The 24767-nt window shown below is 42.4% G+C and overlaps 1 protein-coding gene across 1 annotated transcript in view; it reads right to left on the minus strand.

Moving 5' to 3' along the window:
- Window positions 1-24767, minus strand: part of LOC126260451 (odorant receptor 43a-like) — a 112038-nt gene that overhangs the window by 17926 nt on the left and 69345 nt on the right. Inside the window, exons 4-6 of the mRNA XM_049957779.1 lie at window positions 23479-23578; window positions 9289-9390; window positions 35-190 (exon numbers count right to left, since the gene is read on the minus strand). Coding sequence (XP_049813736.1) covers window positions 35-190; window positions 9289-9390; window positions 23479-23578 — 358 coding nt within the window. The remainder of the gene's footprint in view (window positions 1-34; window positions 191-9288; window positions 9391-23478; window positions 23579-24767) is intronic.

Here is a 24767-nt window from a genome sequence, read left to right on the forward strand (position 1 = left end):
GTCTGTGCAGATGAAAAGAGAGAATGGTGCTTACCGACAGGAAGGTGCTCCTTTCTATCGGGTAGATGCCTCCAGCAGTGAGGCTGTAAGGTCTCTGTGCTCGATTCATGACGATCAGCAGCGCTCTTCGGAAACTGGTGCTAGCGTCGGTCCAGTGACAGCTGTAGACAGCCAACGACAGCGACTCACCCTGCACACAACAACATGTCCTTAAAAATCTCTTTGCTGAGGAATGTTATTAGCTTTTGATAAGGGGGATGGTCTACTGTTATGTTATACTTCTGCACTGGTTACGCACTTTACACCTAGTATGTACAGTGTCATGATATTTCTCTGTGAGACTGTAACGGTCGTGTGCTACCGTAGCTCACAGCATATCGTATATCTGTGTAGTCTACATTATCGATGCTCTTCTCCCTCTTCTCTTCCTTACCTTCCACCACATCCATCAAACAAAAAAGATGTGATACTAGACAAACATATGAATCCCTTGTATGTATCACAGTCTGTTCATTTGTGTCGATAAAAATAAATTTGTAGGTGTTCGCAGTCACACCCGTCAAGGAAGCAGTATTGCAGCAGGGATGCAGCAAAGAAACGGATGTGTTCTTTTTGAAACAACGACTCCTGCGTTTATTTTACATCTTTCGGAGCTCTGAAGTTAGCAGGACTAAAATACGCGGACTGAAAGGTTATCTACAACATCTACAAAAACCCAGCTGGAGCTTGTAATGACACTTAACAGTGTGTCACCCAAATTCTACTTAAGCATGTAACTCGATCCACAAAATGAGACCTGGGTCATTTATCAATAAGGCCTGAGTACTGTAACGCTCTTCATTTATATTTTGTTGGTGTCATTCATTCATAAGTAAATTATTCATTTAACGACACGAAATAATTACTTTGAATGTTAATATAATAACTGATATGTAATCAATGTTTTCGTATTACAAGAAACAGAAGTAAGTACTTTCGTGTGGAATTATTGGTTGGGCATGCAGCGCAAGCGTTGGTCAGCTCTCTTTCACGATTACCACAACTCTACATGTATAGCTTTCTCAGAATATACAACTTTTTTTTCTCAGTCCGGAAACTATTTGAAGTTGAAAATATTTTACGATTTTTTATGTAACAGCATTTATTTAACATTTCATATTTAAGATTTAGCGCTGTTCGGAAACTGACGCCGGCCGCTGTGGCCGAACGGTTCTAGGCGCTTCAGTCCGGAACCCCACTGCTGCTGCGTTCGCAGGTTCGAATGCTGCCTCGGGCATGGATGTGTGTGGTGGCCTTAGGTTAGTTAGGCTTAAATAGTTCTAAGTCTAGGGGACTGACGACTTCAGATGTTAAGCCCCATAGTGCTTAGAGCCATTTGAACCATTTGAACGGAAACTGACTGTCTGTTGTTAATTTCTCATATGAGTCACAACAATGAGGAGGTATTGAATAGGATTGGGGAGAAGAGACGTTTGTGGCACAACTTGACTAGAAGAAGGGATCGGTTGGTAGGACATGTCCTGAGGCATCAAGGGATCACAAATTTAGCAATGGAGAGCAGCGTGGAGGGTAAAAATCGTAGAGGGAGACCAAGAGATGAATATACGAAGCAGATTCAGAAGGATGTAGGTTTCAGTAGGTACTGGGAGATGAAGGAGCTTGCACAGGATAGATTAGCATGGAGAGCTGCATCAAACCAGTCTCAGGACTGAAGACCACAACAACAACAACAACAAACATGAGTCACAACAAAAAATTTCAGCAAACTAGTATAAATTAACATAACAGTTTTAGTTTTTTCACGTGCTGAAATTTATACAGCTAATTACACAATGTTAAACAAAATAATTTAATTGCAGCATTTGTTGGTACTAGAAACAGCCATAGTGAACTTAAAGACTACACCTCTTATGTAATTTATACACTGACGGAATAAAAATCGCAGTACCAAGAAGGGATTGCTTTAAATACATGGTGTAATAGTCGTAAGTATTAGTTACCTTTGAGATTGGTCGTGGTGAGCTGATGTTAGTCAAGGAAGCCTTTAAAGCGACGAAGATGCTATTATCAGCACCTCATTGAGTTTCAACGAGATCGTGTAAAAGGGCTATGAGAAGCTAAATGTTCCTTCTGTGATACTGCAGAAAAACTTGACAGGAATGTAGTTACTGTGCATGATTGCTGACAGTGGTGGTCACGAGAATGTACGGTTGCAAAAAGAATGGTCTCCGGTCGACAGCCTGGCACTGCTGAGAGGATAGACTATAGTGTTTGGCGTATGGCTCTGTCGCATCATGCTGCATTTTCAGCAGCAATTTGAGCAGCAGTTGGCATCAGAGTGACACAACGAACTGTTACAAGTCAGTTATTTCAAGGACAGCGCCGTGTCAGAAGCCCTACAGCGTGCATTCCACTGACACTGAACTGTCGTATCACGTATCGATACTACCTTACCGGCGTCTTTAGGTTGGCCACGGATTAGCAAGTTTCATCAGACGCCGATAGCAATCTCCCAGGATCCAGCGGATCCAATGGAGCACACCCCACGAGCCATTAGGTCCAGTAGCTCAGTACCACGAGGCAACAGCGACTCACCCACTAGGACTTGGAGTCTCTTCGCTATGACACCATCGTTCACGCTTAGTACAGTGAGTCTCTTCGTTGTTGACAGTTGCAGTATTTGTAATGTGTCTTCGTTCGCTTGGAGAAATACAAGTAAAGTAAATCTTCTGTTTGTTGTGTTAACTTTTTCGCCAATTTTATCTGGTCCTGTCCAGCTTTCCTATTATGACAGCTGCCCCACCAGTCTGTAGCCCACCTCTCCTTACCGTTGTGTACGAAATGATACACAACAAATCAGGCATCATACCTGCGTGTGTCGTCAAGTTGACTACTGTTCTCTCGTCTTTTTCGGCTGCTTGTCTTTGGTGTCCCCAGTGTTTGCCTTTCTTGTACTTTCCTAGGTTGCTGCTTTTGTACCCCCCCCCCCCCCCATTTTTTGCTTTCTACCTACTTATTTGTCTTGTTATTTTGCACGTTGCTTAGTTACTATGGCTACTACGCCACAATCGCCTCATTCGCCGTCTGCAGTTGATCTAACTTAGTTTACTCAGTTTCAGAGTCAACATACAGCGCAACAGCTTGAAGTAATAAATCGCTTCGTGATGGCGCAGATGACTTCACACAAGACGTCAGATCGAACGCCAGTGCCACCACCTGCAATGCCTGCGTATGTGCCGCCATTTCATGAGCTTGGCAAGGTGAAGGGAGACTGGACAGAGTACCTCTCATAGCACATCACATACTAGGTACTGACAAACATTCTTATTTCTTGGTAACGGCGGGAGTGACTAGTTATCGCATGTGTGCGAAACATTTTTCCAAGCCCATAACTAGTACAATGTGAGGACCTGTTACAAAGTATTATGATAGGGTTGAAGTGGTGGCTGCCCATTAAAAATTCCTTAGGATGAAGATGTACCGTCAGTGGGTGACTGAACTACGAGGCATTACTAAACAGTGTAGATTCAAATCTGACTGTGGCAAGATCTCTTGAGAACAAGTGCCTTAGTAACTTACTGCTTTGCAAGGCAATGGGGTGGTAGCACCCACCTATTGGTAGTCAGTGGGCGTCTCCTCTTGTTATTCTAAAGAAGCGGTCAGGCAGACTAGTTGTGTGGCGATTTTAAGACAACCGAGAATCCTCAAACAGTCATTACAGTTGTCCCTAGCTGTGCCCAGAAGAACTGATGGGTAAATTGGGTGCCGGTTGTTATTTTTCCAAAACTGATTTGTGGGACGCTTACTCATGAATACCTTCAGATGAGCAGTCGCAAGAAGGGTTTACCATTAATGATCATCTGTGTCTCTTCAAATTTTTGAGAGTAGGGCGCTGATGACCAAGCTGTTTAGCGCTCGAAAGCCTCAAACCACACACACACACACACCGTTTGTCAGTGCTTCTGCACCCGCCATATTTCGTCGGTTTCGGGAGAACCTGACTGCAAAAGTCCTTTTTTGTTCAAATTATTTGGATGAAATTGTCTTCTCAGTTCGCACTCTGAAAGAACGTATTCGCAATCTTTGCACTCTGTTTCAAAGATTGTCTGCACCTGGTCCCGAATGTAACAGAGACACTTGTGTGTTTTTTTTTTTCAGATTACGTAGGACATTTCATTAACGACTAGGGTGTTCACATATTGCAATCACATTTGATTGCTATCTGTGACCTTCCACTCCCACGAAATGTGCGGAAATTGCAGTCTGTGTTAGAGAAGCTCAAGCATGACATCCGATTTATTCCCAACGCCACTCAGATAGTGGCTCCCTTCCACCGCTTGCGCAGAAAGAATTTTCCGTTTGTTTGCTCGCAAGAGGGTCAGTCTGCATCCCAGAAATTGAAAGAGGCTTTGTTTAGTGGTCGAGGTCTCGTTCATTTTGATCCCGCCAAACTTGTGGTCTCGGCAATGATGCTTCCGCTTACGGCACTGGTGTAGTTTTGTCGCATAAATTTGGTGCTGTTGACAGACCGACTGCCTTTCCTTCGAAATTGTTGAAGAAATCTCAATGTAATTATTCGCAAATTGTCTATGGTGGTGACTTGGTGACTGAACATAAACCACTACAGTCTTTCTTTAGTCCGTCTCAGGCAGTCCCAACTTGCATAGTACAGAAGCTGTAACAGTAGGCTCTTCTCCTGTCAGATACCACTATGAGATTGTGTATCAGCCCATTTCTAAGCATGACAATGCAGATGCTCTTGTTCGCCGCCCTGTTGGCCCAGATTCAACGTTAGATGAGTCCTCTGCTTCTTGTTGTTACATTGATGTACAAAACACTGATGCTTTGCATAGCTTTCCACTTCATCACTGAAATTGTCTGTGCCACATCAGTGGATCCTGATTTGCAGATTCTGTTGCACCAGATCTGCAATGTTGGCCGCAGCCAGATGCGTAGCTCTGTGGTTCACTAATATTTTGCCCATCAGCATGCCGCTGCAGTTCACCAAGGTGTCAGCTTTCTTCGCACCGATTATGGCCAGTCACATGTTGTGGTTCCCCAGGCTCTCTGACCTGTCATACAGCGTTTGCTACACCAGGGACAGTGAAGTGATAGTCGCACCAAGCAACTGGTGTGACGTCATTGCACTTAACACTGGACGCACAAATTGAACAGCTTACTTCTCTGCGGCAAGCCTGTGCTGAACATCAGTCATCTTCACCTCAGCAGTTCTTTGAATGGTCCGAACCTCAAGCGTCTTGGCAACATCTGCTCTTGGATTTTGTGGAAGCTTTCTGGAACACACATTGGCTCATCGTGGTTGACGCTTTCAACAAATTTACCTTTTTGGTTCGTTTGCACTCTACTATGGCTCGTTCCACAATCCAGGCCCTGTTCAAATGTTCAAATGTGTGTGAAATCTTATGGGACTTAACTGCTAAGGTTGGCTCTGAGCACTATGGGACTCAACTGCTGTGGTCATAAGTCTAACTGCTAAGGTCATCAGTCCCTAAGCTTACACACTACTTAAACTAAATTATCCTAAGGACAAACACACACACCCATGCCCGAGGGAGGACTCGAACCTCCGCCGGGACCAGCCTCACAGTCCATGACTGCAGCGCCTAGACCGTTCGGCTAATCCCGCGCGGCCAGGCCCTGTCTTCGATCGTTTTCCTCGTGGGTTTCCCTGAACAGGTTGTTACTGACAGTGACCAAGTTTGAAGAGTTTTGCATCGCCTCCAGTATGAATCACAACACGAGTGCACCGTTCCACCTACAACACTGACAGGACTATGGGATTTACTAATGCAGGAAAAGGCGACATACTCGTGGAGTATGGAGAGTGTAGCAAGAATGCAATTCTTCTTGTATCGTGTAACTAGGAAGATATCCCAATAGACGTCAACCATCTCGGCAGTTATTTATCAAGCTATTCAACCAGTTACGTTGATGTGGTAGTGTAGTACCTAGACAACGTAACAGAGGGAAACAAGTGACAACAGAAGAAGGGGAAATTAATGTTCTTGCTGCTGTTTCAGTTGATCCGCAAATTAGCTTCCGCCCAATGGCACGAGGAAGTGTGTTGAAACGACTGTGAGAATCGCGTTAACTTCTGTACATGGACTTTAAGGCAGGGTACTCCGGATGTATGAGGATCTTATTTAGTGATAAATAATAATGGCGTGTGACGAGGGCCTCCCGTCGGGTAGACCGCTCGCCTGGTGCAAGTCTTTTGATTTGACGCCACTTCGGTGACTTGCGCGTCGATGGGGAGGAAATGATGATGATTAGGACAACACAACACCCAGTCCCTGAGCGGAGAAAATCTTCGACCCAGCCGGGAATCGAACCCGAGCCCTTAGGATTGACAGTCCGTCGCGCTGACCACTCAGCTACCGGGGACGGACTATTTAGTGATGAAGTCACATTATCAAGCATCGCCAGGTAATCGTCAAAACATGTACTACTGGTCTGCTGACAATTCCCAATAGGTTCGTCAGCTGGAACTTCAGCGTCCGCCGAAGTGTAAACCTGTGGTGTGCGATAGTGAAGCATCAGCTTATAGACCTGTTTTACATACCTACATTATCGCAGCCTCCTTACAGACCAACTTCCAAAAATGCTAGAAGACGTCCCACTGCAGACTAGGAGGAACCTGTGATGCCAACATAAAGGCTGTCCAGCCAATAGTGCACGAAATACCGTACTTGGCTATCCCGTTCTCGGAGTTGACGCCTGTACACATTTTTCTGTGGGAGAAGCTGAAAGACGTTGTCTTCAAGAATTTACCAACTATACCTCATGAAATGCAATGACGTATTACTACAGCCTGCTCGGGCATATCAGCTTAAATGCTAGCATGTGTGCAGCAGTCATTATATACCAGACTGGATGCGTGTATTGCCGCAGCCGGTGGTCACTTTGAACACGACGCCTGTAATGGTCAGTTATCTCGTTACTGGTCAGAATCCACATACCTAGTGTAAGGGCTTGTGTTATTCTTTAGTGTGTGCAACCACAGAAACTGCAAGTGCCACTGTGGGAACTTTTCGAAATTCGATATCTCGTAAACGACTTGACCTAGAACCCTGCAACAAACTCCACAGAGATTCTAATTCACCCTACTCTCAGGTTCTTAATGTCAATAGACGTTGTTCTATTTAAAAAAGTGTACACTCGCACAAAAAATTCACTTTGTATGTATTATTACAATCTTTTGACTGTCTAATAATACGATCACTTGCCTACCAATCCATTATCTAAAACAGCACATCAACAGCGCATTCTATTTCCGCAATATTTGCGGTGCTTATTTTAGGTGATTCAGCTGCAGTTGATCAGAGTAGTGTCTTACTAACATACAAGAAATTAAGAATAGGTGTTGTCTTTGTTAGCTGGTCACAGAGTGCATTGTAATTCATCCCACCTCCACCGCATTCCATATCATTTAGTGCATATACGGGATGGGTTTGGCAATTAGTATTGTGTGTTTACAAAAGTTTTTCTGGGCACAAATTTGGAGGGAGGAGAAGATGGAGTGCTCCTCCAAGCACTTTATAGACACTCAGGCAAGGTAGGTAATCTGTACACAGTTGGATAACGAAGAAAGGAACACACTAAAGCTATTGTGTTCGAGATATACAGAGAATTTTATCTCCCTGATTTTGAAATGCCAGTTGCTTATTATCAACAGCACTTTCTTTCTGTAATTATTAAATCACAATTTGACAACTGTTCAACACTGTACGCATCTTGTACATACCCGATGATACGTTTTAGAAGTTTGTCTGTCCTTTCTTATTGCATAGATGCGAAACCAGTAATGATTTTCTTAGCATGTGCAATTCCTAAGCTCATGTTTTTTGTACACTAAAGTGGGTCAGCACATAGCGAAAATCATATTTAAGGATAAAGAGATCTGGTAACTCAACACTCATCTCATATATATACAACGATGTAACGAATTAAAATGAGTCATCCTGGATTAATCTGAGATCACTCTACTGATTGGGTACATAAATTACTTTTGTTGGCAATGGGAAACAAATTAATAATTTCCATCGACACTAGACATTGCAGAAAAGATGCGATGAGCGTATTTGTTGGTTGGGTCACCCCAGCTACAGACTGCAATATTGACATTTCAAATATGCACCGAAACACCAGAGGTGATGCATATGATGACTCTTAGGAGGGACATCCGACATCTCTGATCTGTACAACAATGTTTTAACGGAGGGAAAGCCGTCTGCCGTAACTGGTACTTCATTTCCGATAGTCAGATGCTTCAATAACGTATAACGCTAAATGACGTACGCACATGCTGTCAAATAGGATTACACTACACTATAAACGGATGAAGACTTTTTACATCTGTCTTTAATAGCGACACTCTAGAATCTTCGCAAAATCAGTGTGTAAATAGGCTTATACTTACATAAACATTATTCAAATCGTACATGATCAGTTTGTTTACATTTGGGTCATAAATTACTCTTACATAAACATAACTTCAGAATACAAGTGATGATTTGTTTATATTTGAGTAGTACATTAGCTTAGATAACTAACAATGTGGCTTATCAGAGTGCTCTTGGTTTACGTAAGAGGGCTAAGCGAAGTGGCCGGATTGTTTACATAAGGAGAACAATGGGCCCATTGGACGATAAATGCAATCCGTTCCCTTGCTTACCGACTGTAGGATATGTAAGTAAATGTGAGGAATGTTGATTCTTTCTTTCGTTTCTGCCACTGTTTGAAAAATAGTCTTTTACTTATTATCTCCTCAGAGAAGGTTGTCTTTCTTTGCCGTCTTGCTTTACTAAACTTACTGAGGTCTGCCAGTTCCATCGGTCAACACACAAACCTTGTCTGGTTTGTTGTTGGCAGCACTGCTGTATGATACTCCTGTGAATGAGCACACCTTTCACTGTTTGGAATGTTTTCTGCAGCAGGTGGGGCCACAAGTTCATCCATATGGACTAGCCAGTCAACAATCAAGAAACTGGACAGTACCCCATATTAAAGACAGGTTGTAATTTTTATGTGTTCCTTAGTATTAATGAGACACTTAGCTTTTATTCCACTTTATTCTGCGAAGGTTAGCTGAAAACGTTTGGAGCTGCAGTACGACATTCAGGCATTGAGCCCAGATTCACTACTAGAATATTGGTCATTTATGGATTTGATTCGACTACTCTGACTAGAATGTTGAGGTTTTAATGGTATCCCACATACTGCTGCGAAATATGTGTGGAAAAGATAAGAAAGAGCTGCTCAGCTCACCTGTTCCCTCACGCTGTGCGCCCCCAGGCAGTAGAGCAGCAGCGGTGTGCTGATAGAGGGCGCAGAAGCCAGGCACTTCACTAGGTCTCCATTCTCGGAGCTCTGCCAACACACAGGTCTGTATTAGAACATGAGGAACTTCTGCTACATGCTCACATTACAATGTTCTTGTTTCCCATGAGTGTGTAACATATTGCCAGGTAACTGTAATGTTTTTTGTAATATCTTTGGTATGAAGTGTTGCTCGTTAGATGTAAGAGAGGGTCTTAAGACACCAATCTGATCAAGCTACAAAAGCAATAAATAAACAAAGCAATTACACTGAGTTCCACAGACTAGTTAGACTATCGTAACAGATAAAATTTCATCATTTTGTTCTTCATAGTTGAGTGGCAATTCAATATTGATTAGTTAATTGCATGTCCCATGATCACTTTGTAGTATGTATCGAAATGACATGGAAAAATTTAGTTATTACAGGAAATAAACTTAATCTATACTTAAATATGGCTCGACTTTGAGAACTTACAAATGATTTCATGTAACAGAAAACAATATTTAGTTTCATTACATGTGTAAATAGTGACATTTTTGCACTAATTAAGCTACAATTAAGAACTTGATTTTCTCCTGCACTCTAAAGCTCCGTGAAAGCAGCCGGCTGATGCCATCGACAACCGCTGATATTTGGACTTGGACACACCCTGTCATTTTCAACGCATAAATGGAAGTCTTATTGATTTATATCTACATACTGATAGTTGTCACCATCCAGCTCGGCCTGAAGTGGTACTTTGTATCTTTGATAACAGGTCCATGTCATCCCAGACTCTAAGTGTTCATCGACCGAGTTTTCCCACTTCAGAGTCACCTTTCGCCTGAATGGTTATAGTGAAAGCTAGATTAGACACGTGTTGCACTATTGACAAAACGTGAATTTGGTGAGTAATGAAACTATCTAACTGGTATCAAAATCTATGGCCTTTTTATCCTATGCAGGTAGCATGTGAAAAAAGACGGCAGAGACATGATATGAAATACGTTTTTCGAGCGCCATGTAAGATTATGGTAAAGGATGATCTTGGTTGCGTAAGATGGATGCCATACATTGGTCAGACCATCTCTTATGTGGAAGATCGCTGTATTTATCATAAATATCACACATTCTCACAACAGATGAGGAAATCTGTTATTGCAGAACACTGCCTCGGCGCTGGTTATTCTATGGAACATAGCACGGAGATTCTGGCACGCAGTTACAACTATCGGGATAGTGTTATAAAAGAAGCAGTTGAGATTGATTTAGCGAAGTGACTTTAAAACGGAGAACGAGGTTTTGCCTTACAGGATACGCTCTGCGTACTGCAGTTTGAAATTTCCTTGTACAGCACGTGTCGATATGTCGGCAGAAAATTTTTTCTTACGGATATAGGAAGTTGCCCTTAAGAAACATGCTACCTGTCATGTATTTAATCTCGTTAGGAAAGTTGGCAAAGAGTTTAGTACCATCACTGCTTATCCTTTTTTGACCTAAACTCAATTATTATGAAAACTAACTAATTCAATTTATTCATCTATTAGTGTAATCATCTGTCGAAACTGTGGTGGACTGTTGACAAAAAATGTCATCGAAATGAGTACGCTGATGGTGGAGTTGAGGTACCTGACCCTAAACAGTTTTCTGCAAGATGATTACTAGCCCTGCTAAATCACAATAAACACTATAGAACCATAAGCATGGATATACAATTATCACTTGACAGTTCTCAAAAGTAGTCTACGCCAGGTCGTCATGAAGCTGTAGCGACACACCAAAAGCAGGACCAAATATTCCTTGGTGATGCAACTCTTGCACAGCATCAGCAGAGCAGACACCAGAGCACAGCACGATACAGAGTTCATGATTGCAAGATGGATGGTTTTATTTCCTACATGACATCAGGGGCGCCAGTCATTGGCCGTAGGTCAAGTTTTTGGCAGCGTATATCGCAGATTGTTAACTTCGCTGTAGAGGACTTTGTAAGGTGTCAGGCAAATCCAACACCTTCCATGAAAACCCTGATATGATAGCAAATCCGGCAGTATATCACATAGCTCCGAATGAATCCTGACATTAAATTAACCAAAGTAATACAATCAACGAGTGAGCAAATGGAATACCACAGAGTAACACAAGAACGCCTAAATGCATGTCATACCTTCCCACCATGAAACAGACGCAGTTCCGAGGGGAGAAACGAGAACAGAAGCCGAGAGCAGAATCGTGTAAGTTAGAAGGCCCTACGATAAGGGACGGACACCCACGTCGCCAGCCGACCGCCAAGACCACCCCCAGCCCATGTTAAAAGATAGAGCCCTCCAGAAGAACAGTATAGATATTACGAAAACACTAAAAGGGCCACACCAGCTGCAAGTTTTAGTGTGAGACTTTTCGCGTCTCTGTTACGTAGGAAACATTAAAAACATTGTCCCATCACGAAAAGTATAACATTTCTCATTGGATAGACAGAATTTTTGTAGGCGGAGCTTAAGGTTAACATTGAGACCCTGATTGGTCAGTTGAAAACACAGCCAGATACCTTTTTCTTAAAAAAAGCGGGCGGCACAGCTCCACACACCTCGCCGTCTCGGAAGCAACTCTCTCTAACTTCTCCTTACTACAATTTCCCGAAGTTGGTTTAAGAAAAAGGTATCTGGCTGTGTTTTCAACTGACCAATCAGGGTCTCAATGTTAACCTTAAGCTCCGCCTACAAAAATTCTGTCTATCCAATGAGAAATGTTATACTTTTCGTGATGGGACAATGTTTTTAATGTTTCCTACGTAACAGACACTGCCTAACCAACGACAAGGTAATGAACGCATGCAATGCCGCATGAGGGCACATAAGCCTTCTTAAACCAACTTCGGGAAATTGTAGTAAGGAGAAGTTAGAGAGAGTTGCTTCCGAGACGGCGAGGTGTGTGGAGCTGTGCCGCCCGCCGCCCCCTGACACTGCCTAACCAACGACAAGGTAATGAACGCATGCAACAGTATAGATATTACGAAAACACTAAAAGGGCCACACCAGCTGCAAGTTTTAGTGTGAGACTTTCAACGCATGCAATGCCGCATGAGGGCACATAAGCAATATAGGGGTTTGATGTATATATCGAGATCTGCAGAAGTCTCATCTGTTACACCCCCTTTTTACGTAATACTAGTGTCGATCGTCAATTAAACTTCGTGGTATTCACATTTGCTACTAGAAGTTAAAATCTGAAATGCGATGATTTTTCTGTTATATAATTATTGAGAAGCCACATCAGCCACTGTAATTTACAATAAGTTAAATAAATAATTAAAGATAATTGAGGGTCACTGTAGACCATTTTGATAGTTTTCTCTTTTATGAAACTCAACTTAAACCTAGATTATAGATGTGATATGTCATATGTCATCCTTCGATCCATTGTAGAACTTGGAAACCCATTCAGGGAATATTCGTTCACATTTTTGTTGAACGCAGTTGGTTTTTATCATCCTGTACTAAAATATTTCCTTTTATCCATAGTGAAATTTATAAACAATGTTTAGTGAGTAGAATAAAAATTCCAATGGTAACTTTTTCGACGTTATTTTACCAGCTAACTAAAAATAGGAAAGCCTTGAACCCCTTCCACTAAATTTAGTTAGTATTAAGATTCTTTTTACAGAGATTGCAGTTGAGCTGACGCTGAAATCAATCAGTATTTGATTATCTCATCGCTAGTCTCACTGAACTCTTCTGAACTCTACATATCATGTGTGGTCTGGCGTCTCCTTACCAGCAACAGGTCCCAGGTTCATACTAGTCAATCCCCTAAAAAACACGCTCAGAGAGTCGTTGCGCAAAAGTAGTAGGGAGACACGATTTCGAACAAACAGACACCATGCAGAATGTTAGAACTTAGATATAGAACGCCTTTCTCTTTAACTGGCTGTATTGTCAAAACTGTTCCATTCAGTAGCCTCATCACTGTACTGGTATGGGGAGGGGGCTTATCGGTCGGCAAGCAATATAGGGGTTTGATGTATATATCGAGATCAACTGGTTTTTGTGGTTTGGCAGTGTCGTTTGCTGGCAGTGAGGGCGCTGTCATTATGCTGTATCTGGCTGGAGATAATATCTCAGTCCTGCTGACATGCTGGGATCATTGTTGCTGGAGGTGGAAAGGGATCCCACTCCACAGGAGACCTGCTTCGATATCACTGGATCTGTGTGTGTTGGTCTGTCTCTATCTGGCGTTTAAAGTTGTACAGAGCTGGTTCTGGGTCCAGAGGTGGTTGGGTGAAGGTGTAAGCCGGTAGCCATGGTGTAGCTGGTACGCATACTGAGCAGCATGGCGCACTGATATCCATTGCGAATGTCTGTCTTCCCTGAGCTGCTCTGGTGGCACCTGACAGCCATTTGTAAGTCTTCCAAAGACGCAAACCTGTAATTCTATGCCTAGAGAGTAGGGAGATGGGGAGGGTATGGCACTGTTGGAATGATTCGGGTCTGTTGGAGGCTGGAGGACATTCCAAAGTGTCCAGTGTCGGCAGCTGTCAGCGGTTCCGCCAGAGGGCGTCTCTGGATTGCCGTAGTCCTGTAAGAGGCTAGAAAGTCGATCATGAGCACCGCTTCGGATTTGGCCAGCTTTATTTTTCGCATTCACCCATTGTGGTGTCCTGCATCCTATCTAGCGCCGCATTGGGACTGGTACGGTTCTTCTCCAATTTCATGGAGAATCATACCTGCATGTAAGCTATTACTACAGTTGAATCACACCTACCGAAGGCATTTTAAAGCTACTACCGATTCCCTCCTTCCCCCCTCCCTCCTGGGAAGGAATTCGTTCTACTGTCTTCATGAGATAAATACTGGATGGTCAAATGTGACATCGTTTCTCAAAGAGTTTGTATATCGTGTAATTCAGCCAGCCCAGTATTTGCTTAAGTGGATGTGGAAATCCACATATAGGCTGGCTCGAAGGTTGGCCCCCTTCCTTAATCTGGAAGGTAGATTCATTCTTCCATATCCTGAAAGTATGCACTTTAATGTGCTCAGCTTTCTGGGTTGTTTATTATTTTTTGCATCGGCACCTTAAAGGAGGGGACGAGCGGCTCAAATTCAGCCCTAGAGGCTGCTGAGTGAAATGACGCTGTTGTCAGGTGCGTTATGCTACTCACAAACTTTATAAACATGCTACTTGAGAATTGAGGACGATTGTCCAAAACGATTGTTTCTGGGGCCCCTTCGACAGCGAAAATTTTTCTACAAGGCTCTTGCCGTCGTGTACAGCATTCGGATCACATATGTGAATTTGGAGTATCCGTTGGTGACAATGAGCCACATCTATCAAAAGTATGGACCGATGAGGTCCACACGTATGTACTCCCACGGGCCCTACAGCACTGGTCAGGTATGAAACTGTTGCAGAGATACTGAGTGGATTGAACCGTAGCTCACGCAGGAGCCGGCTGTCGTCTCAACGTCCAGCATAATGGCTGGCCAATAAGTATGCCGCCTTATGAGCGCTTTCATGCGTGTCATCCATCAGTGCACAGCATTAGTGAGGTTGATGACACGATGATGCAAGGGCGGTGGAATGACCACCCGGCAGTCGTCGTCGTCTATTGTCAGCATCAGTGCTCAGATAAAAGTGTGTGTGGAGTGGGAAGAGAGGCGTCAAGTCAACATTGGCGAATGTATCCCATCATTTGCTTTAGAAGAGTGTTCCCTGCCATGTGTTTTGCATTTACAGCTGCTGTGAGGGGAAAATTTTGTAGATGTTTTGCAGGGTGTCATCAGTTGGGAAACATAACGTTTCCTGTGAATCAATTGTAGGGTCTGACCCGGAAGATAGTATGAAAAGGGTATCGGCGTAGCAAGTTGCGCTGTTAACCGACAGTGAATTGTAAAATTGTTTAGGAAGAGCACCCGTCATTGGAGGCAAGACGTCGGGTATTTTTTTTTTTTTTTAGGAAGCTGGTTCCTAGGCCTGAACTAGGCAATCAGTGGTTTCTGAGGAGTAGTGAAGTGGAATATTGTGCTGTAAAGAATTATATGAAATTTCTAAACGCCAAGTCCGATCGCAAGGACTTTTTTTTATCGGTTTTAAGACAGTTTATCTGGACTGAAGTTAGCACTTTAGTGAGAAAGGACTGTCCTGATGACATGTTGAGAGGTGACAGTAGCTAGGATAAAGTGCTTTGACGGTGAAGAGAGGCACTGAGTGCACTTGAGATATTGTTTTGAGTTTCGAAAAGCCACCTGACACTTCTGTGAACATATTTTCTTACGTAAAATATACATAGGTCTGGCTATCTGGTTAGCATTTTTATGAATTTTGCATAGTAATTGATTTTTCCAAGAAATGACAATATCTTTTAAGTTAGCAAGCAGTTGAATTTCTACGGTGGCTTACACTTGTCACAGAGTTTGTTGCAGTTCTGTACTATACAAATAAATGGAACAAGTACTCCACTTGCTCTTGAAAGGATTTATACTTTTGCTGTTTGCACTTTATTTCATTTTGATGTAATATCTAGAAGAGGAAGTTTGCAAGATGCTGCTCTCTTGTAGCACCTATCACGAATACATCGTCCACATAGTTTACCGTATTCGGTACGTTTTTAGTCAACTGCTCCAAGAAACGTGGAATACCATATGGCAACCTGTTATATCTGTACATTCTAAATATAGTGTTAATAACCATGAACTGGTGTGACTCTTCGCCTGGTGGATGTTGCAGATAGGCTTAGGATAAATCAATCTTGGAGAAGTACTCGCCATTTCATACTATTGACATGAGCTCTTCTGGCCTTGGGATAAACGTCATTTTCTGATTGTGCGTTTGCGGTTGCTTCAATGTCAGCGCTGTCACGGAGGCAATCAAAAATGGTTCAAATGAGTACTATGGGACTTAATATCTGAAGTCATCAGTCCCCTAGAACTTAGAACTACTTAAACCTAACTAACCTAAGGACATCGCACACATCCATGCCCGAGGCAGGACTCGAACCTGAGACAGTAGCGGTCCGCGGTTCTAGACTGAAGCGCATAGAACCGCTCGGCCACAGCGGCCGGCACGGAGGGAATCATTCCGTTCGGATGAAACTATCGACGGAGTTGACAATTGTCTTGATGTGATGGGTGTGAAACTGTCTTCCACCACACGATCTGATTCTACCGTGAGGATATCTCCTGGCAGTGGTACAGCTCTATCGTAGCAAGGTGCTGCAGAAGGCTATATAACTTAATGTGAGATACACAATTATTTACAGATCCTAAGGTTGATGGAATTGGATCTGATAATTCAATACATAACGTATCAAGTTCATCGAACGGTACTACTACTGATACAAAGTTCATGTCATGTACTATTTTATGAAAAATCGTCCACTCCAAAAATGTTTAGTGCACTAGGTGAACCAGTTTAGAAAATGCAGCTGAAGAAACATCAAGGAAAAGAAAGAAAGCACCAAACCGAAGAAAATTTGCAATATATAATGAAGAAGTAAGAGCATCTTTAAAAGAGAAACAAAAAGAATGTGAACAACTGCGCAAGAACACACTAAAAGCTGGAAACCACTATAAACGAAAACAAGATTATCGAGGACAGTACGATAGAGCCCTCAATAATCTTGAGATAGATTCAACTCCCACAATGGCCATGATAAACATGGATGACAAACTTACGTATACGAGGTAATGAGACACGCAAGCCAGCCAGAAAAAGATACAACAAACTGAACATATTTGAAAAAGATCAATGGTTCATTCATTGTAAAGACTTACGGTCCAAACGGGGTTGCTGGGAATGCTGTGCCTTTTGAAAAGGAAAACGAAACTAAATATTGAGAATACAACAATGCACGAACTACCAAAGAAGCTAATAATTTTGAAATAGAAACCTGCAGAGAAATATGGAATAAATGTGCAGCTAATCGAATGTGCAGGAAATCTATTTCCATTTTCCTTGCAGGTTTTAGTATTTTATTTATACTGGCTGGCAAAAGTGCAAAATTCCAAGTTCGTGGAACAAGGAGGAAGTTATTTCCGCGTGCAAAACTGGAAACGAAGGTGAATTTGGAAACTACGGAGGCAGTGGTCTGTCGAAGCAGTCATACAAGATCAACTCAAAAATTTTGAATATTGGAATTACGGTTCTAGCTTAAGCCCAAGAAGGATTTGGGAAAGGACGTTCGTGCATTGACAATTTCTTTACATAGAAAACAAAAGACAATTTAATCTTGTAATCCATATCGCCTTGTCGGTCGAGTAGATCGAAATAAATTATGTGCAATAATGAATGATAGTAGCTTCCCACCATACCTCATATGGGCAACAAAAGATTATATTGTTAAATAAAAATAGCGAGGAAAGAAAATAACGGATGAGATAAAATCAACCCCTTCTTGTTAGCACTTAAATTGACAATGCCCTTAAAAACTGGAAATCAGATAGTAATTCAGAAATTAAATTAGATAAACACACTAATCTAAATAATTTACTATTTGCAGATAATAAAATAATAATACAAGAAAATGAAGACGACATTCTGTTAGCAGTACATTGGCTAAACCAGATATGTGCAGAATTAATAACAAAGTAACTGAACGAGTGTCACATTTTAAATACTTGGGCTGCGATAAGAGCTATAATTACAAAAGTTATATAAATGATATTGTGCACAAATTTTTTCTAATATCCAGAAGTACAAAAATTGAAACGACAGAAAAATTACATTTTATAAAACTAGAGCGGTAACATCAATGCTGTACGGAAGCGAGAGTTGGATAAATGAAAGAAAGGTGGAAGCAAAAACAAATAGCAAATACGAGGTTCTTTAGGGGAGTGAAGGCTTTCACCAGAATAGAGTTACTATGTGAAGACGCCTATCTTTGTTTGGAAGACGAGGACGATGATGGCCTCATGTGATGGCACAGTTAAGAAAGTAATCAAACGGCTGGCTTTCTTATACAGCGCCGTTATTGTGCATTTACCGTGCAAAACTGTGCGGTGCTTGCTGTAGGATTGTAGCTTTTGTGATGTCGGCTGAACAGGCGGAGAAACATTATGAGCATAGATGTCATAATATATGATAGAAACTGGTGGACCAGTGCCAATCAGTTGCGACAAAAAAAAAATAATAATAAATAAATAAATAAAATGCGAGACTAGTTGCTACGATATGTGCCTGATGCTCGAAAAGCTTAGAGAGCAAACAATAGATTTCTGAAAATTCTAAACAATCGGGTGAGAGGACGTAACTATTACAGAAGACACACTACTTGGGTGTTAGTAGATAGCAGAAAATCGCGCTGCTTAGCCATGTCGGTTACACAGGTAACCTGGAAGTGGAGATGCAAAAGTCTGTACGAGGAGCAGTCGTCATCTTCTGGATGAAACGGTGCGAATGGTGGTGGTGGACGCTTTTCTAGCTTGAAGAGCTGCGCTGCCATAAGATGCCGCTGTTCTATTATTCGCAGCTCCAACCTTTGTTATTCTTGTTGTCTTTGTTACTGTACGAGGATTTGTTCTTCTACTTGTTCTTGTTGTGTCTGCTGTTGTGACTGAAGTCAGAGCCGTTCCTTTTGTTGTTGTTCTTGGTGTGCCTGCTGTTGACGCCACGGTTTCATGAATTCCGGATTCATGACCACTAAACTTAGTCGATTGTCGTAACACACTAAATTGAAGTCCTCACCGCCTGTACTACACCTACTAAAGCGCAACAAACACTTCTTATTTCACAGTAAGGATTGATACAAAATTATCACTTGACAGTTCACAAAACCACTCCGTGCCGAGTCGTCGTAAAGTTGTTGACAAACACGAAGAGAAGAATCCAGATACTCTGTGATCAAGCAAGACCATCAGCATCATTGTATTCGTACTTCACAGAGTTTTCCAACTGAAGTCCAATAAGCAGGCCGATCACGTATGCACAGTGTCAGAGAGGTAGATAGTAGAGCAGAGTACAATACAAATCAGTTCATGCTGGGAAGGCAGCAGCTTTTATTTCCTGTATGACATCGAAGGCTTCGCTTACGATTGCTTGCAGGCTCTTCTTATCGGCCAAAGGTGAAGTCTTTGACAGCATATGTCAGAGAATATCAACCTCGCTGTCTGACGACACAGATGTAACAATGATCGACGGCGTGCACTGTATGTTATTATTTGTGCAATGAAGATTTCCTTTTTTTTAAATGAGTTACCTCTGAAAACAATTCCACGTAGTATTATTCAATGAAAGTAAGCAGTTTGTTTACCTACTGATTTGTTCCTATTAAAGGTCTGCAATAATACGACGTGAAAAAGTCGTTCAACTGAGTTGTTTGAGAAACAGTAAATTCTAGTTTTTCCAGCATAAATTCTCATCAACTAAAAGACACTGAATTTTGTGCCTGAACCCTAACTGCTTTCCATAGTGGTTTCTCTGCCCCGTATCCCAATGAACAGCTTATCCAAACAGGCAGCACTTCATTGTTGGAGAGTCCATTCGAAGCTTTTATCTTGCGACTAACTAGATTAAGTAAAGGCAAACCTACGTTTCTAGCATTTGTAGACTTAGACAAAGCTTTTGACAATGTTGACTGGAACACTCTCTTTCAAAGTCTGAAGGTGGCAGGGGTAAAATACAGGGAGCGAAAGGCTATTTACAATTTGTACAGAAACCAGATGGCAGTTATAAGAGTCGAGGGGCATGAAAGGGAAGCAGTGGTTGGGAAAGGAGTGAGACAGTGTTGTATCCTATCCCCGATGTTATTCAGTCTGTATATTGAGCAAGCAGTAAAGGAAACAAAAGAAAAATTCGCAGTACGAATTAAAATCCATGGAGAAGAAATAAAAACTTTGAGGTTCGCCGATGACATTGTAATTCTGTCAGAGCAAAGGACCTGGAAGAGCAGCTAAACGGAATGGACAGTGTCTTGAAAGGAGGATATAAGATGAACATCAACAAAAGCAAAAGGAGGATAATGGAATGTTGTCGAATTAAATCGGGTGATCCTGAGGGTACTAGATTAGGACATGAAACGCTTACATAAGTAAATGAGATTTGCTGTTTGGGGAGCAAAACAACTGATGATGGTCGAAGTAGAGAGGATATAAAATGTAGACTGGCAACAGCAAGGAAAGCGTTTCTGAAGAAGAGAAATTTGTTAACATCGAGTATAGATTTAAGTGTCAGGAGGTCGTTTCTGAAAGTATTTATATGGAGTGTGACCATGTATGGAAGTGAAACGTTGACGGTAAACAGTTTGGACAAGAAGAGAATAGAAGCTTTCTGAAATGTGGTGCTACAGAAGAATGCTGAAGATTAGATGGGTAGATCACATAACTAATGAGGAGGTATTGAATAGAATTAGGGAGAACAGAAATTTGTGGCATACCTTGACTAGAAGAAGGGATCGGTTGGTAGGACATGTTCTGAGGCATCAAAGGATCACCAATTTAGTACTGGAGGGCAGCGTGGAGGGTAAAAATCGTAGAGGAAGACCAAGAGATGAATACACTAAGCAGATTGAGAAGGATGTAGGTTGCAGTAGGTATTTGGAGATGAAGAAGCTTGCACAGGATAGAGTAGCGTGGAGAGCTGCAGCAAACCAGTCTCTGAAGACCACAACAACAACTAAATGTAGTATTGTACGACAATATGTTGTTGATCCTAATCATCTTCTCATCATGATCTGGGAGTCCATTAATTACCAGATACACCTTTGTTAGCTTTAACCTTCATCTACAAAGAAATTATGAATCGGTGCATTACATACGATACTGTCATATAAACCAGTCTTATGCTCCTTGTTCAACACAAAGATGTTGTTAGGCACTGTCCTCTGTAGACAGAAAATCGTTTATTTGTCACAATTTCCGTCGATTGTTCCCATAAATGTACACAAATATTTAACTTTATGGAATTTTTGGTTTCCCACAATGTTATTTCACTTCGCTGGTTCCATACGCCCATGAGGTCTGACAGTGATAAGGGACCTGCACTGCAGCATTCAGTAGGCTGATAAAAAGGACACATCAGGAAAAGATAAACATACTGACTTTCAGTAAGCCTTCTACTCCAGTATGAAACCGCAAACGTATGGCTTATGGCCTGAAGCTTTTATTCGATGTAATTGTTCACATGCTACTGTGATAAGAATTCCTCCGTTACTGTATATTACACAGAGTTATTTTACTCCGCATACAAACTCTAGGGATTGATCGATGAGAGGACACGGAACAAGAAAGGTCTAATGAACTTATGTCCGGAAATGCATGGTTTCCGTGATAGAGATCATTTTTGCAATCATACATTGTTACAGACCCTGTGGTCTAATACGCGGTGTACCATGCAGCCACAGTTACAGTATGTCTTGAAAATGGTTTCCAATTGCCTCAACACATGCGTGTACGTGGCGTAGCATGTTCTGTCTCATACATTCACATCGGCCGTGCTGCATCGAAATAGTCTCAATGGCAACATGAATACGCTGCTCCAGTGTCTCTACATCTGGTATGGGCTCTGCATACACGATACATTTGAGATGACCTCATCAACAGAAGTCGCACGGGTTGAGATCCGATGAACGAACAGGCAATGCGAATGGACCCCCTCGTCCGATCCATCGACCAGGGAAGACACGATTGAGATGCGTCCGGATATTAACGGCTATGTGGGCTGGAGTACCACAAGTAGCAACCACATAACCCTTCGAATCATCAGTGACACTTCTTATAGCAGGGGAGGCCTATTAGGTGATGTGGAAGGAAAACTGGTCCCAAAGTACGGTCACCAATTATCCTAGCCCACACCTTCTGAATCCACCAATGCAAATGATTCACTGTCACCATACCATGGGGGTTCTGCGTACTATCCCACAGATGACTATTGTGATAGTTGAAGATACCACTCCGCATAGATGTGGCCTCATCTGTGAATAGGATGGATGACGGAGATTCCAAAATCGTGGTAGCCTGATGAAGAAACTGCTCCCGATGTGGAAAGTCTGTCGCTAATAATCCCTGCACACGCTGTAAGTGATAAGGATAGTAACAACTGTCATGGAGAAAGATACACACGACCGTCTGGCTTACCCTGTAGTGGCGGGCCGACTGCCTGGTACTGATATGGCGGTCGCCTTCCACAGTGTTAATCACATTTTCCTCCAAGTCTGGTGTCCGAACATTTCGGGTACGTCCTTCATGATTTCCTGCTTCCTGAAACGACTGTGTCTCAGACAAACTGCGAAACACTGTTGCAAAGATTGAATGCTGGGTTTTCTTTCGGCGGGTATATGTCTCCTGATACAACCTTGCTGTCCGCCGCCCGTTGCCATTTGTCTTTCCGTAAGTAACCACCAGGTGGGCAAGCTCTCGATTCGAGTACGGAACCATTGTGTACAACGCTGTATCACATTCACTACAAGGTTAGTCAGCAAGAGAAGTGAATCAGACACAACATTAGCGATCACTATGGCAGGAGAGAGCGCTAGGGCATGACGTACAGAGAACAGTATCACACTCTAGGAAGAAAGCATGCATGCTTTAACTGTAGCTGCATGGTACAGCGCGTATTAGACCCCAGTCTCTGTGACAAAGTATGACTGAATAAATGGTCTCTAGCATGGAAACCATGCATTTCCATCCATAAGTTCATTAGACCTTTTGTGGAAAAAAGTCACCCTGTGTGTGTGCTGTTTTGGCGCACCAATCCCTCGTAAGTATTACATATTACCCTTTCCAGCTGTCTTCCAATGAGGACATATCTGATGTCCATTCGGAAACTTCATACCAGTTGTTATGGTCACCTTTGTATCACAAGGCAAAGTAGACCGCGGTACTATGAAGGATCCCTGAAACTTTCTATTTCCTAATTCTAATTTGAATTTCCAAGTAACCGCACTTTTCGTATAAGAAGTAAGACCATTTCAACAACACTGATTTCTTAGAATTAAATTTAACAGACGGGTCACTTGCCAAATGCCCTTGCAAACAAGAAATCTCTATACGCAAGGAAACGATTTGCAGCCCACATGTGCTGCCATCTTTTGGTGTGCATTGAGGTGACGTCAGGATTACTTGACTAATTTGTTGTAATTTTTATAGAAACTTATAAGAAAGTTTCCTATCTTTAATGTAGTCCTATTTACTTATTATATAGTGGTGCCTTTCAAGCAAATTCATACTTACAGATGCGGCCGGAAATATCAGCATGATGCCGCTGAGCATCCCATGAATGAATTGCATCGTTGCAACAGGGCTCATTACGCTTTCTAAATGCTTGACAAACCTGAAAAAGAGAATATCTATTAATGCAAGAGGAAGTACATTGACGGAAAAAAATTCGCAACACAACACCGAGGGCAGGGGTGGAGATCTGTTGTGTTTTCTGATGAGAGCTGGACCTGCCTAGGTGTCAGTGATGGCAGTATGTTGGTTAGAAGGAGGCCAATGGGGGGCTTGCAACCAACCTGTCTACTTGCTAGACGCACTGGGCGTAACCTGGAGTTATGGTCTGGGGTGCGGTTTTGTATGACAGCAGGAAAACTCTCGTGGTTATCCCACGCACCCTGACTGCAAATTTGTACGCTAGTGCAGTGATTCGACCTGTTGTGCTGCCATTCATGAACAGGCTCTTTCCAATAGAACAACGCTCGCCCACATACCGCTGTTGTAACCCAACGTTCTCTAGTGTGAGTTCCCTTGACCTGCTCAATCATCAGATTTGCCTCCAATCGAACATATGTGGGATATTATCGGACGACGACTCCAACGTCATCCACAAATAGAGTTAACCGTCCTTGTATTGACTGAGTAAGTGCTCCAGGCATAGAACTCCATCCCATAAACTGACATATGGCTTCTATGCAACACAGTGCACGCACATTTTCACGCTGTCATTTAGCGTTATGGCGGTAACACCGGTTATTTAAGTACCAGAATTTCACATTTGCAATGACTCATGTCGCGCTTACATTAGCCTGTGTTCTTGCAATGTTAATCGCTGAAATGTGTTACCTCATCATCATCATCATCATCATCATCATCATCATCATCATCACTTAAGACTGATTATGCCTTTCAGCGTTCAGTCTGGAGCATAGTCCCCCTTATAAAATTCCTCCATGATCCGCTATTCAGTGCTAACATTGGTGCCTCTTCTGATGTTAAGCCTATTAATTCAAAATCGTTCTTAACCGAATCCAGGTACCTTCTCCTTGGTCTACCCCGACTCCTCCTACCCTCTACTGCTGAACCCATGAGTCTCTTGGGCAACCTTGCTTCTCCCATGTGTGTAACATGACCCCACCATCGAAGCCTGTTCGCCGTGACTGCTACTTCTATAGAGTTCATTCCCAGTTTTTCTTTGATTTCCTCATTGTGGACACCCTCCTGCCATTGTTCCCATCTACTAGTACCTGCAATCATCCCAGCTACTTTCATATCCGTAACTTCAACCTTATTGATAAGGTAACCTG

This window comes from Schistocerca nitens, chromosome 5 (genome assembly GCF_023898315.1).
Source record: "Schistocerca nitens isolate TAMUIC-IGC-003100 chromosome 5, iqSchNite1.1, whole genome shotgun sequence".
NCBI lineage: Eukaryota > Metazoa > Arthropoda > Insecta > Orthoptera > Acrididae > Schistocerca > Schistocerca nitens.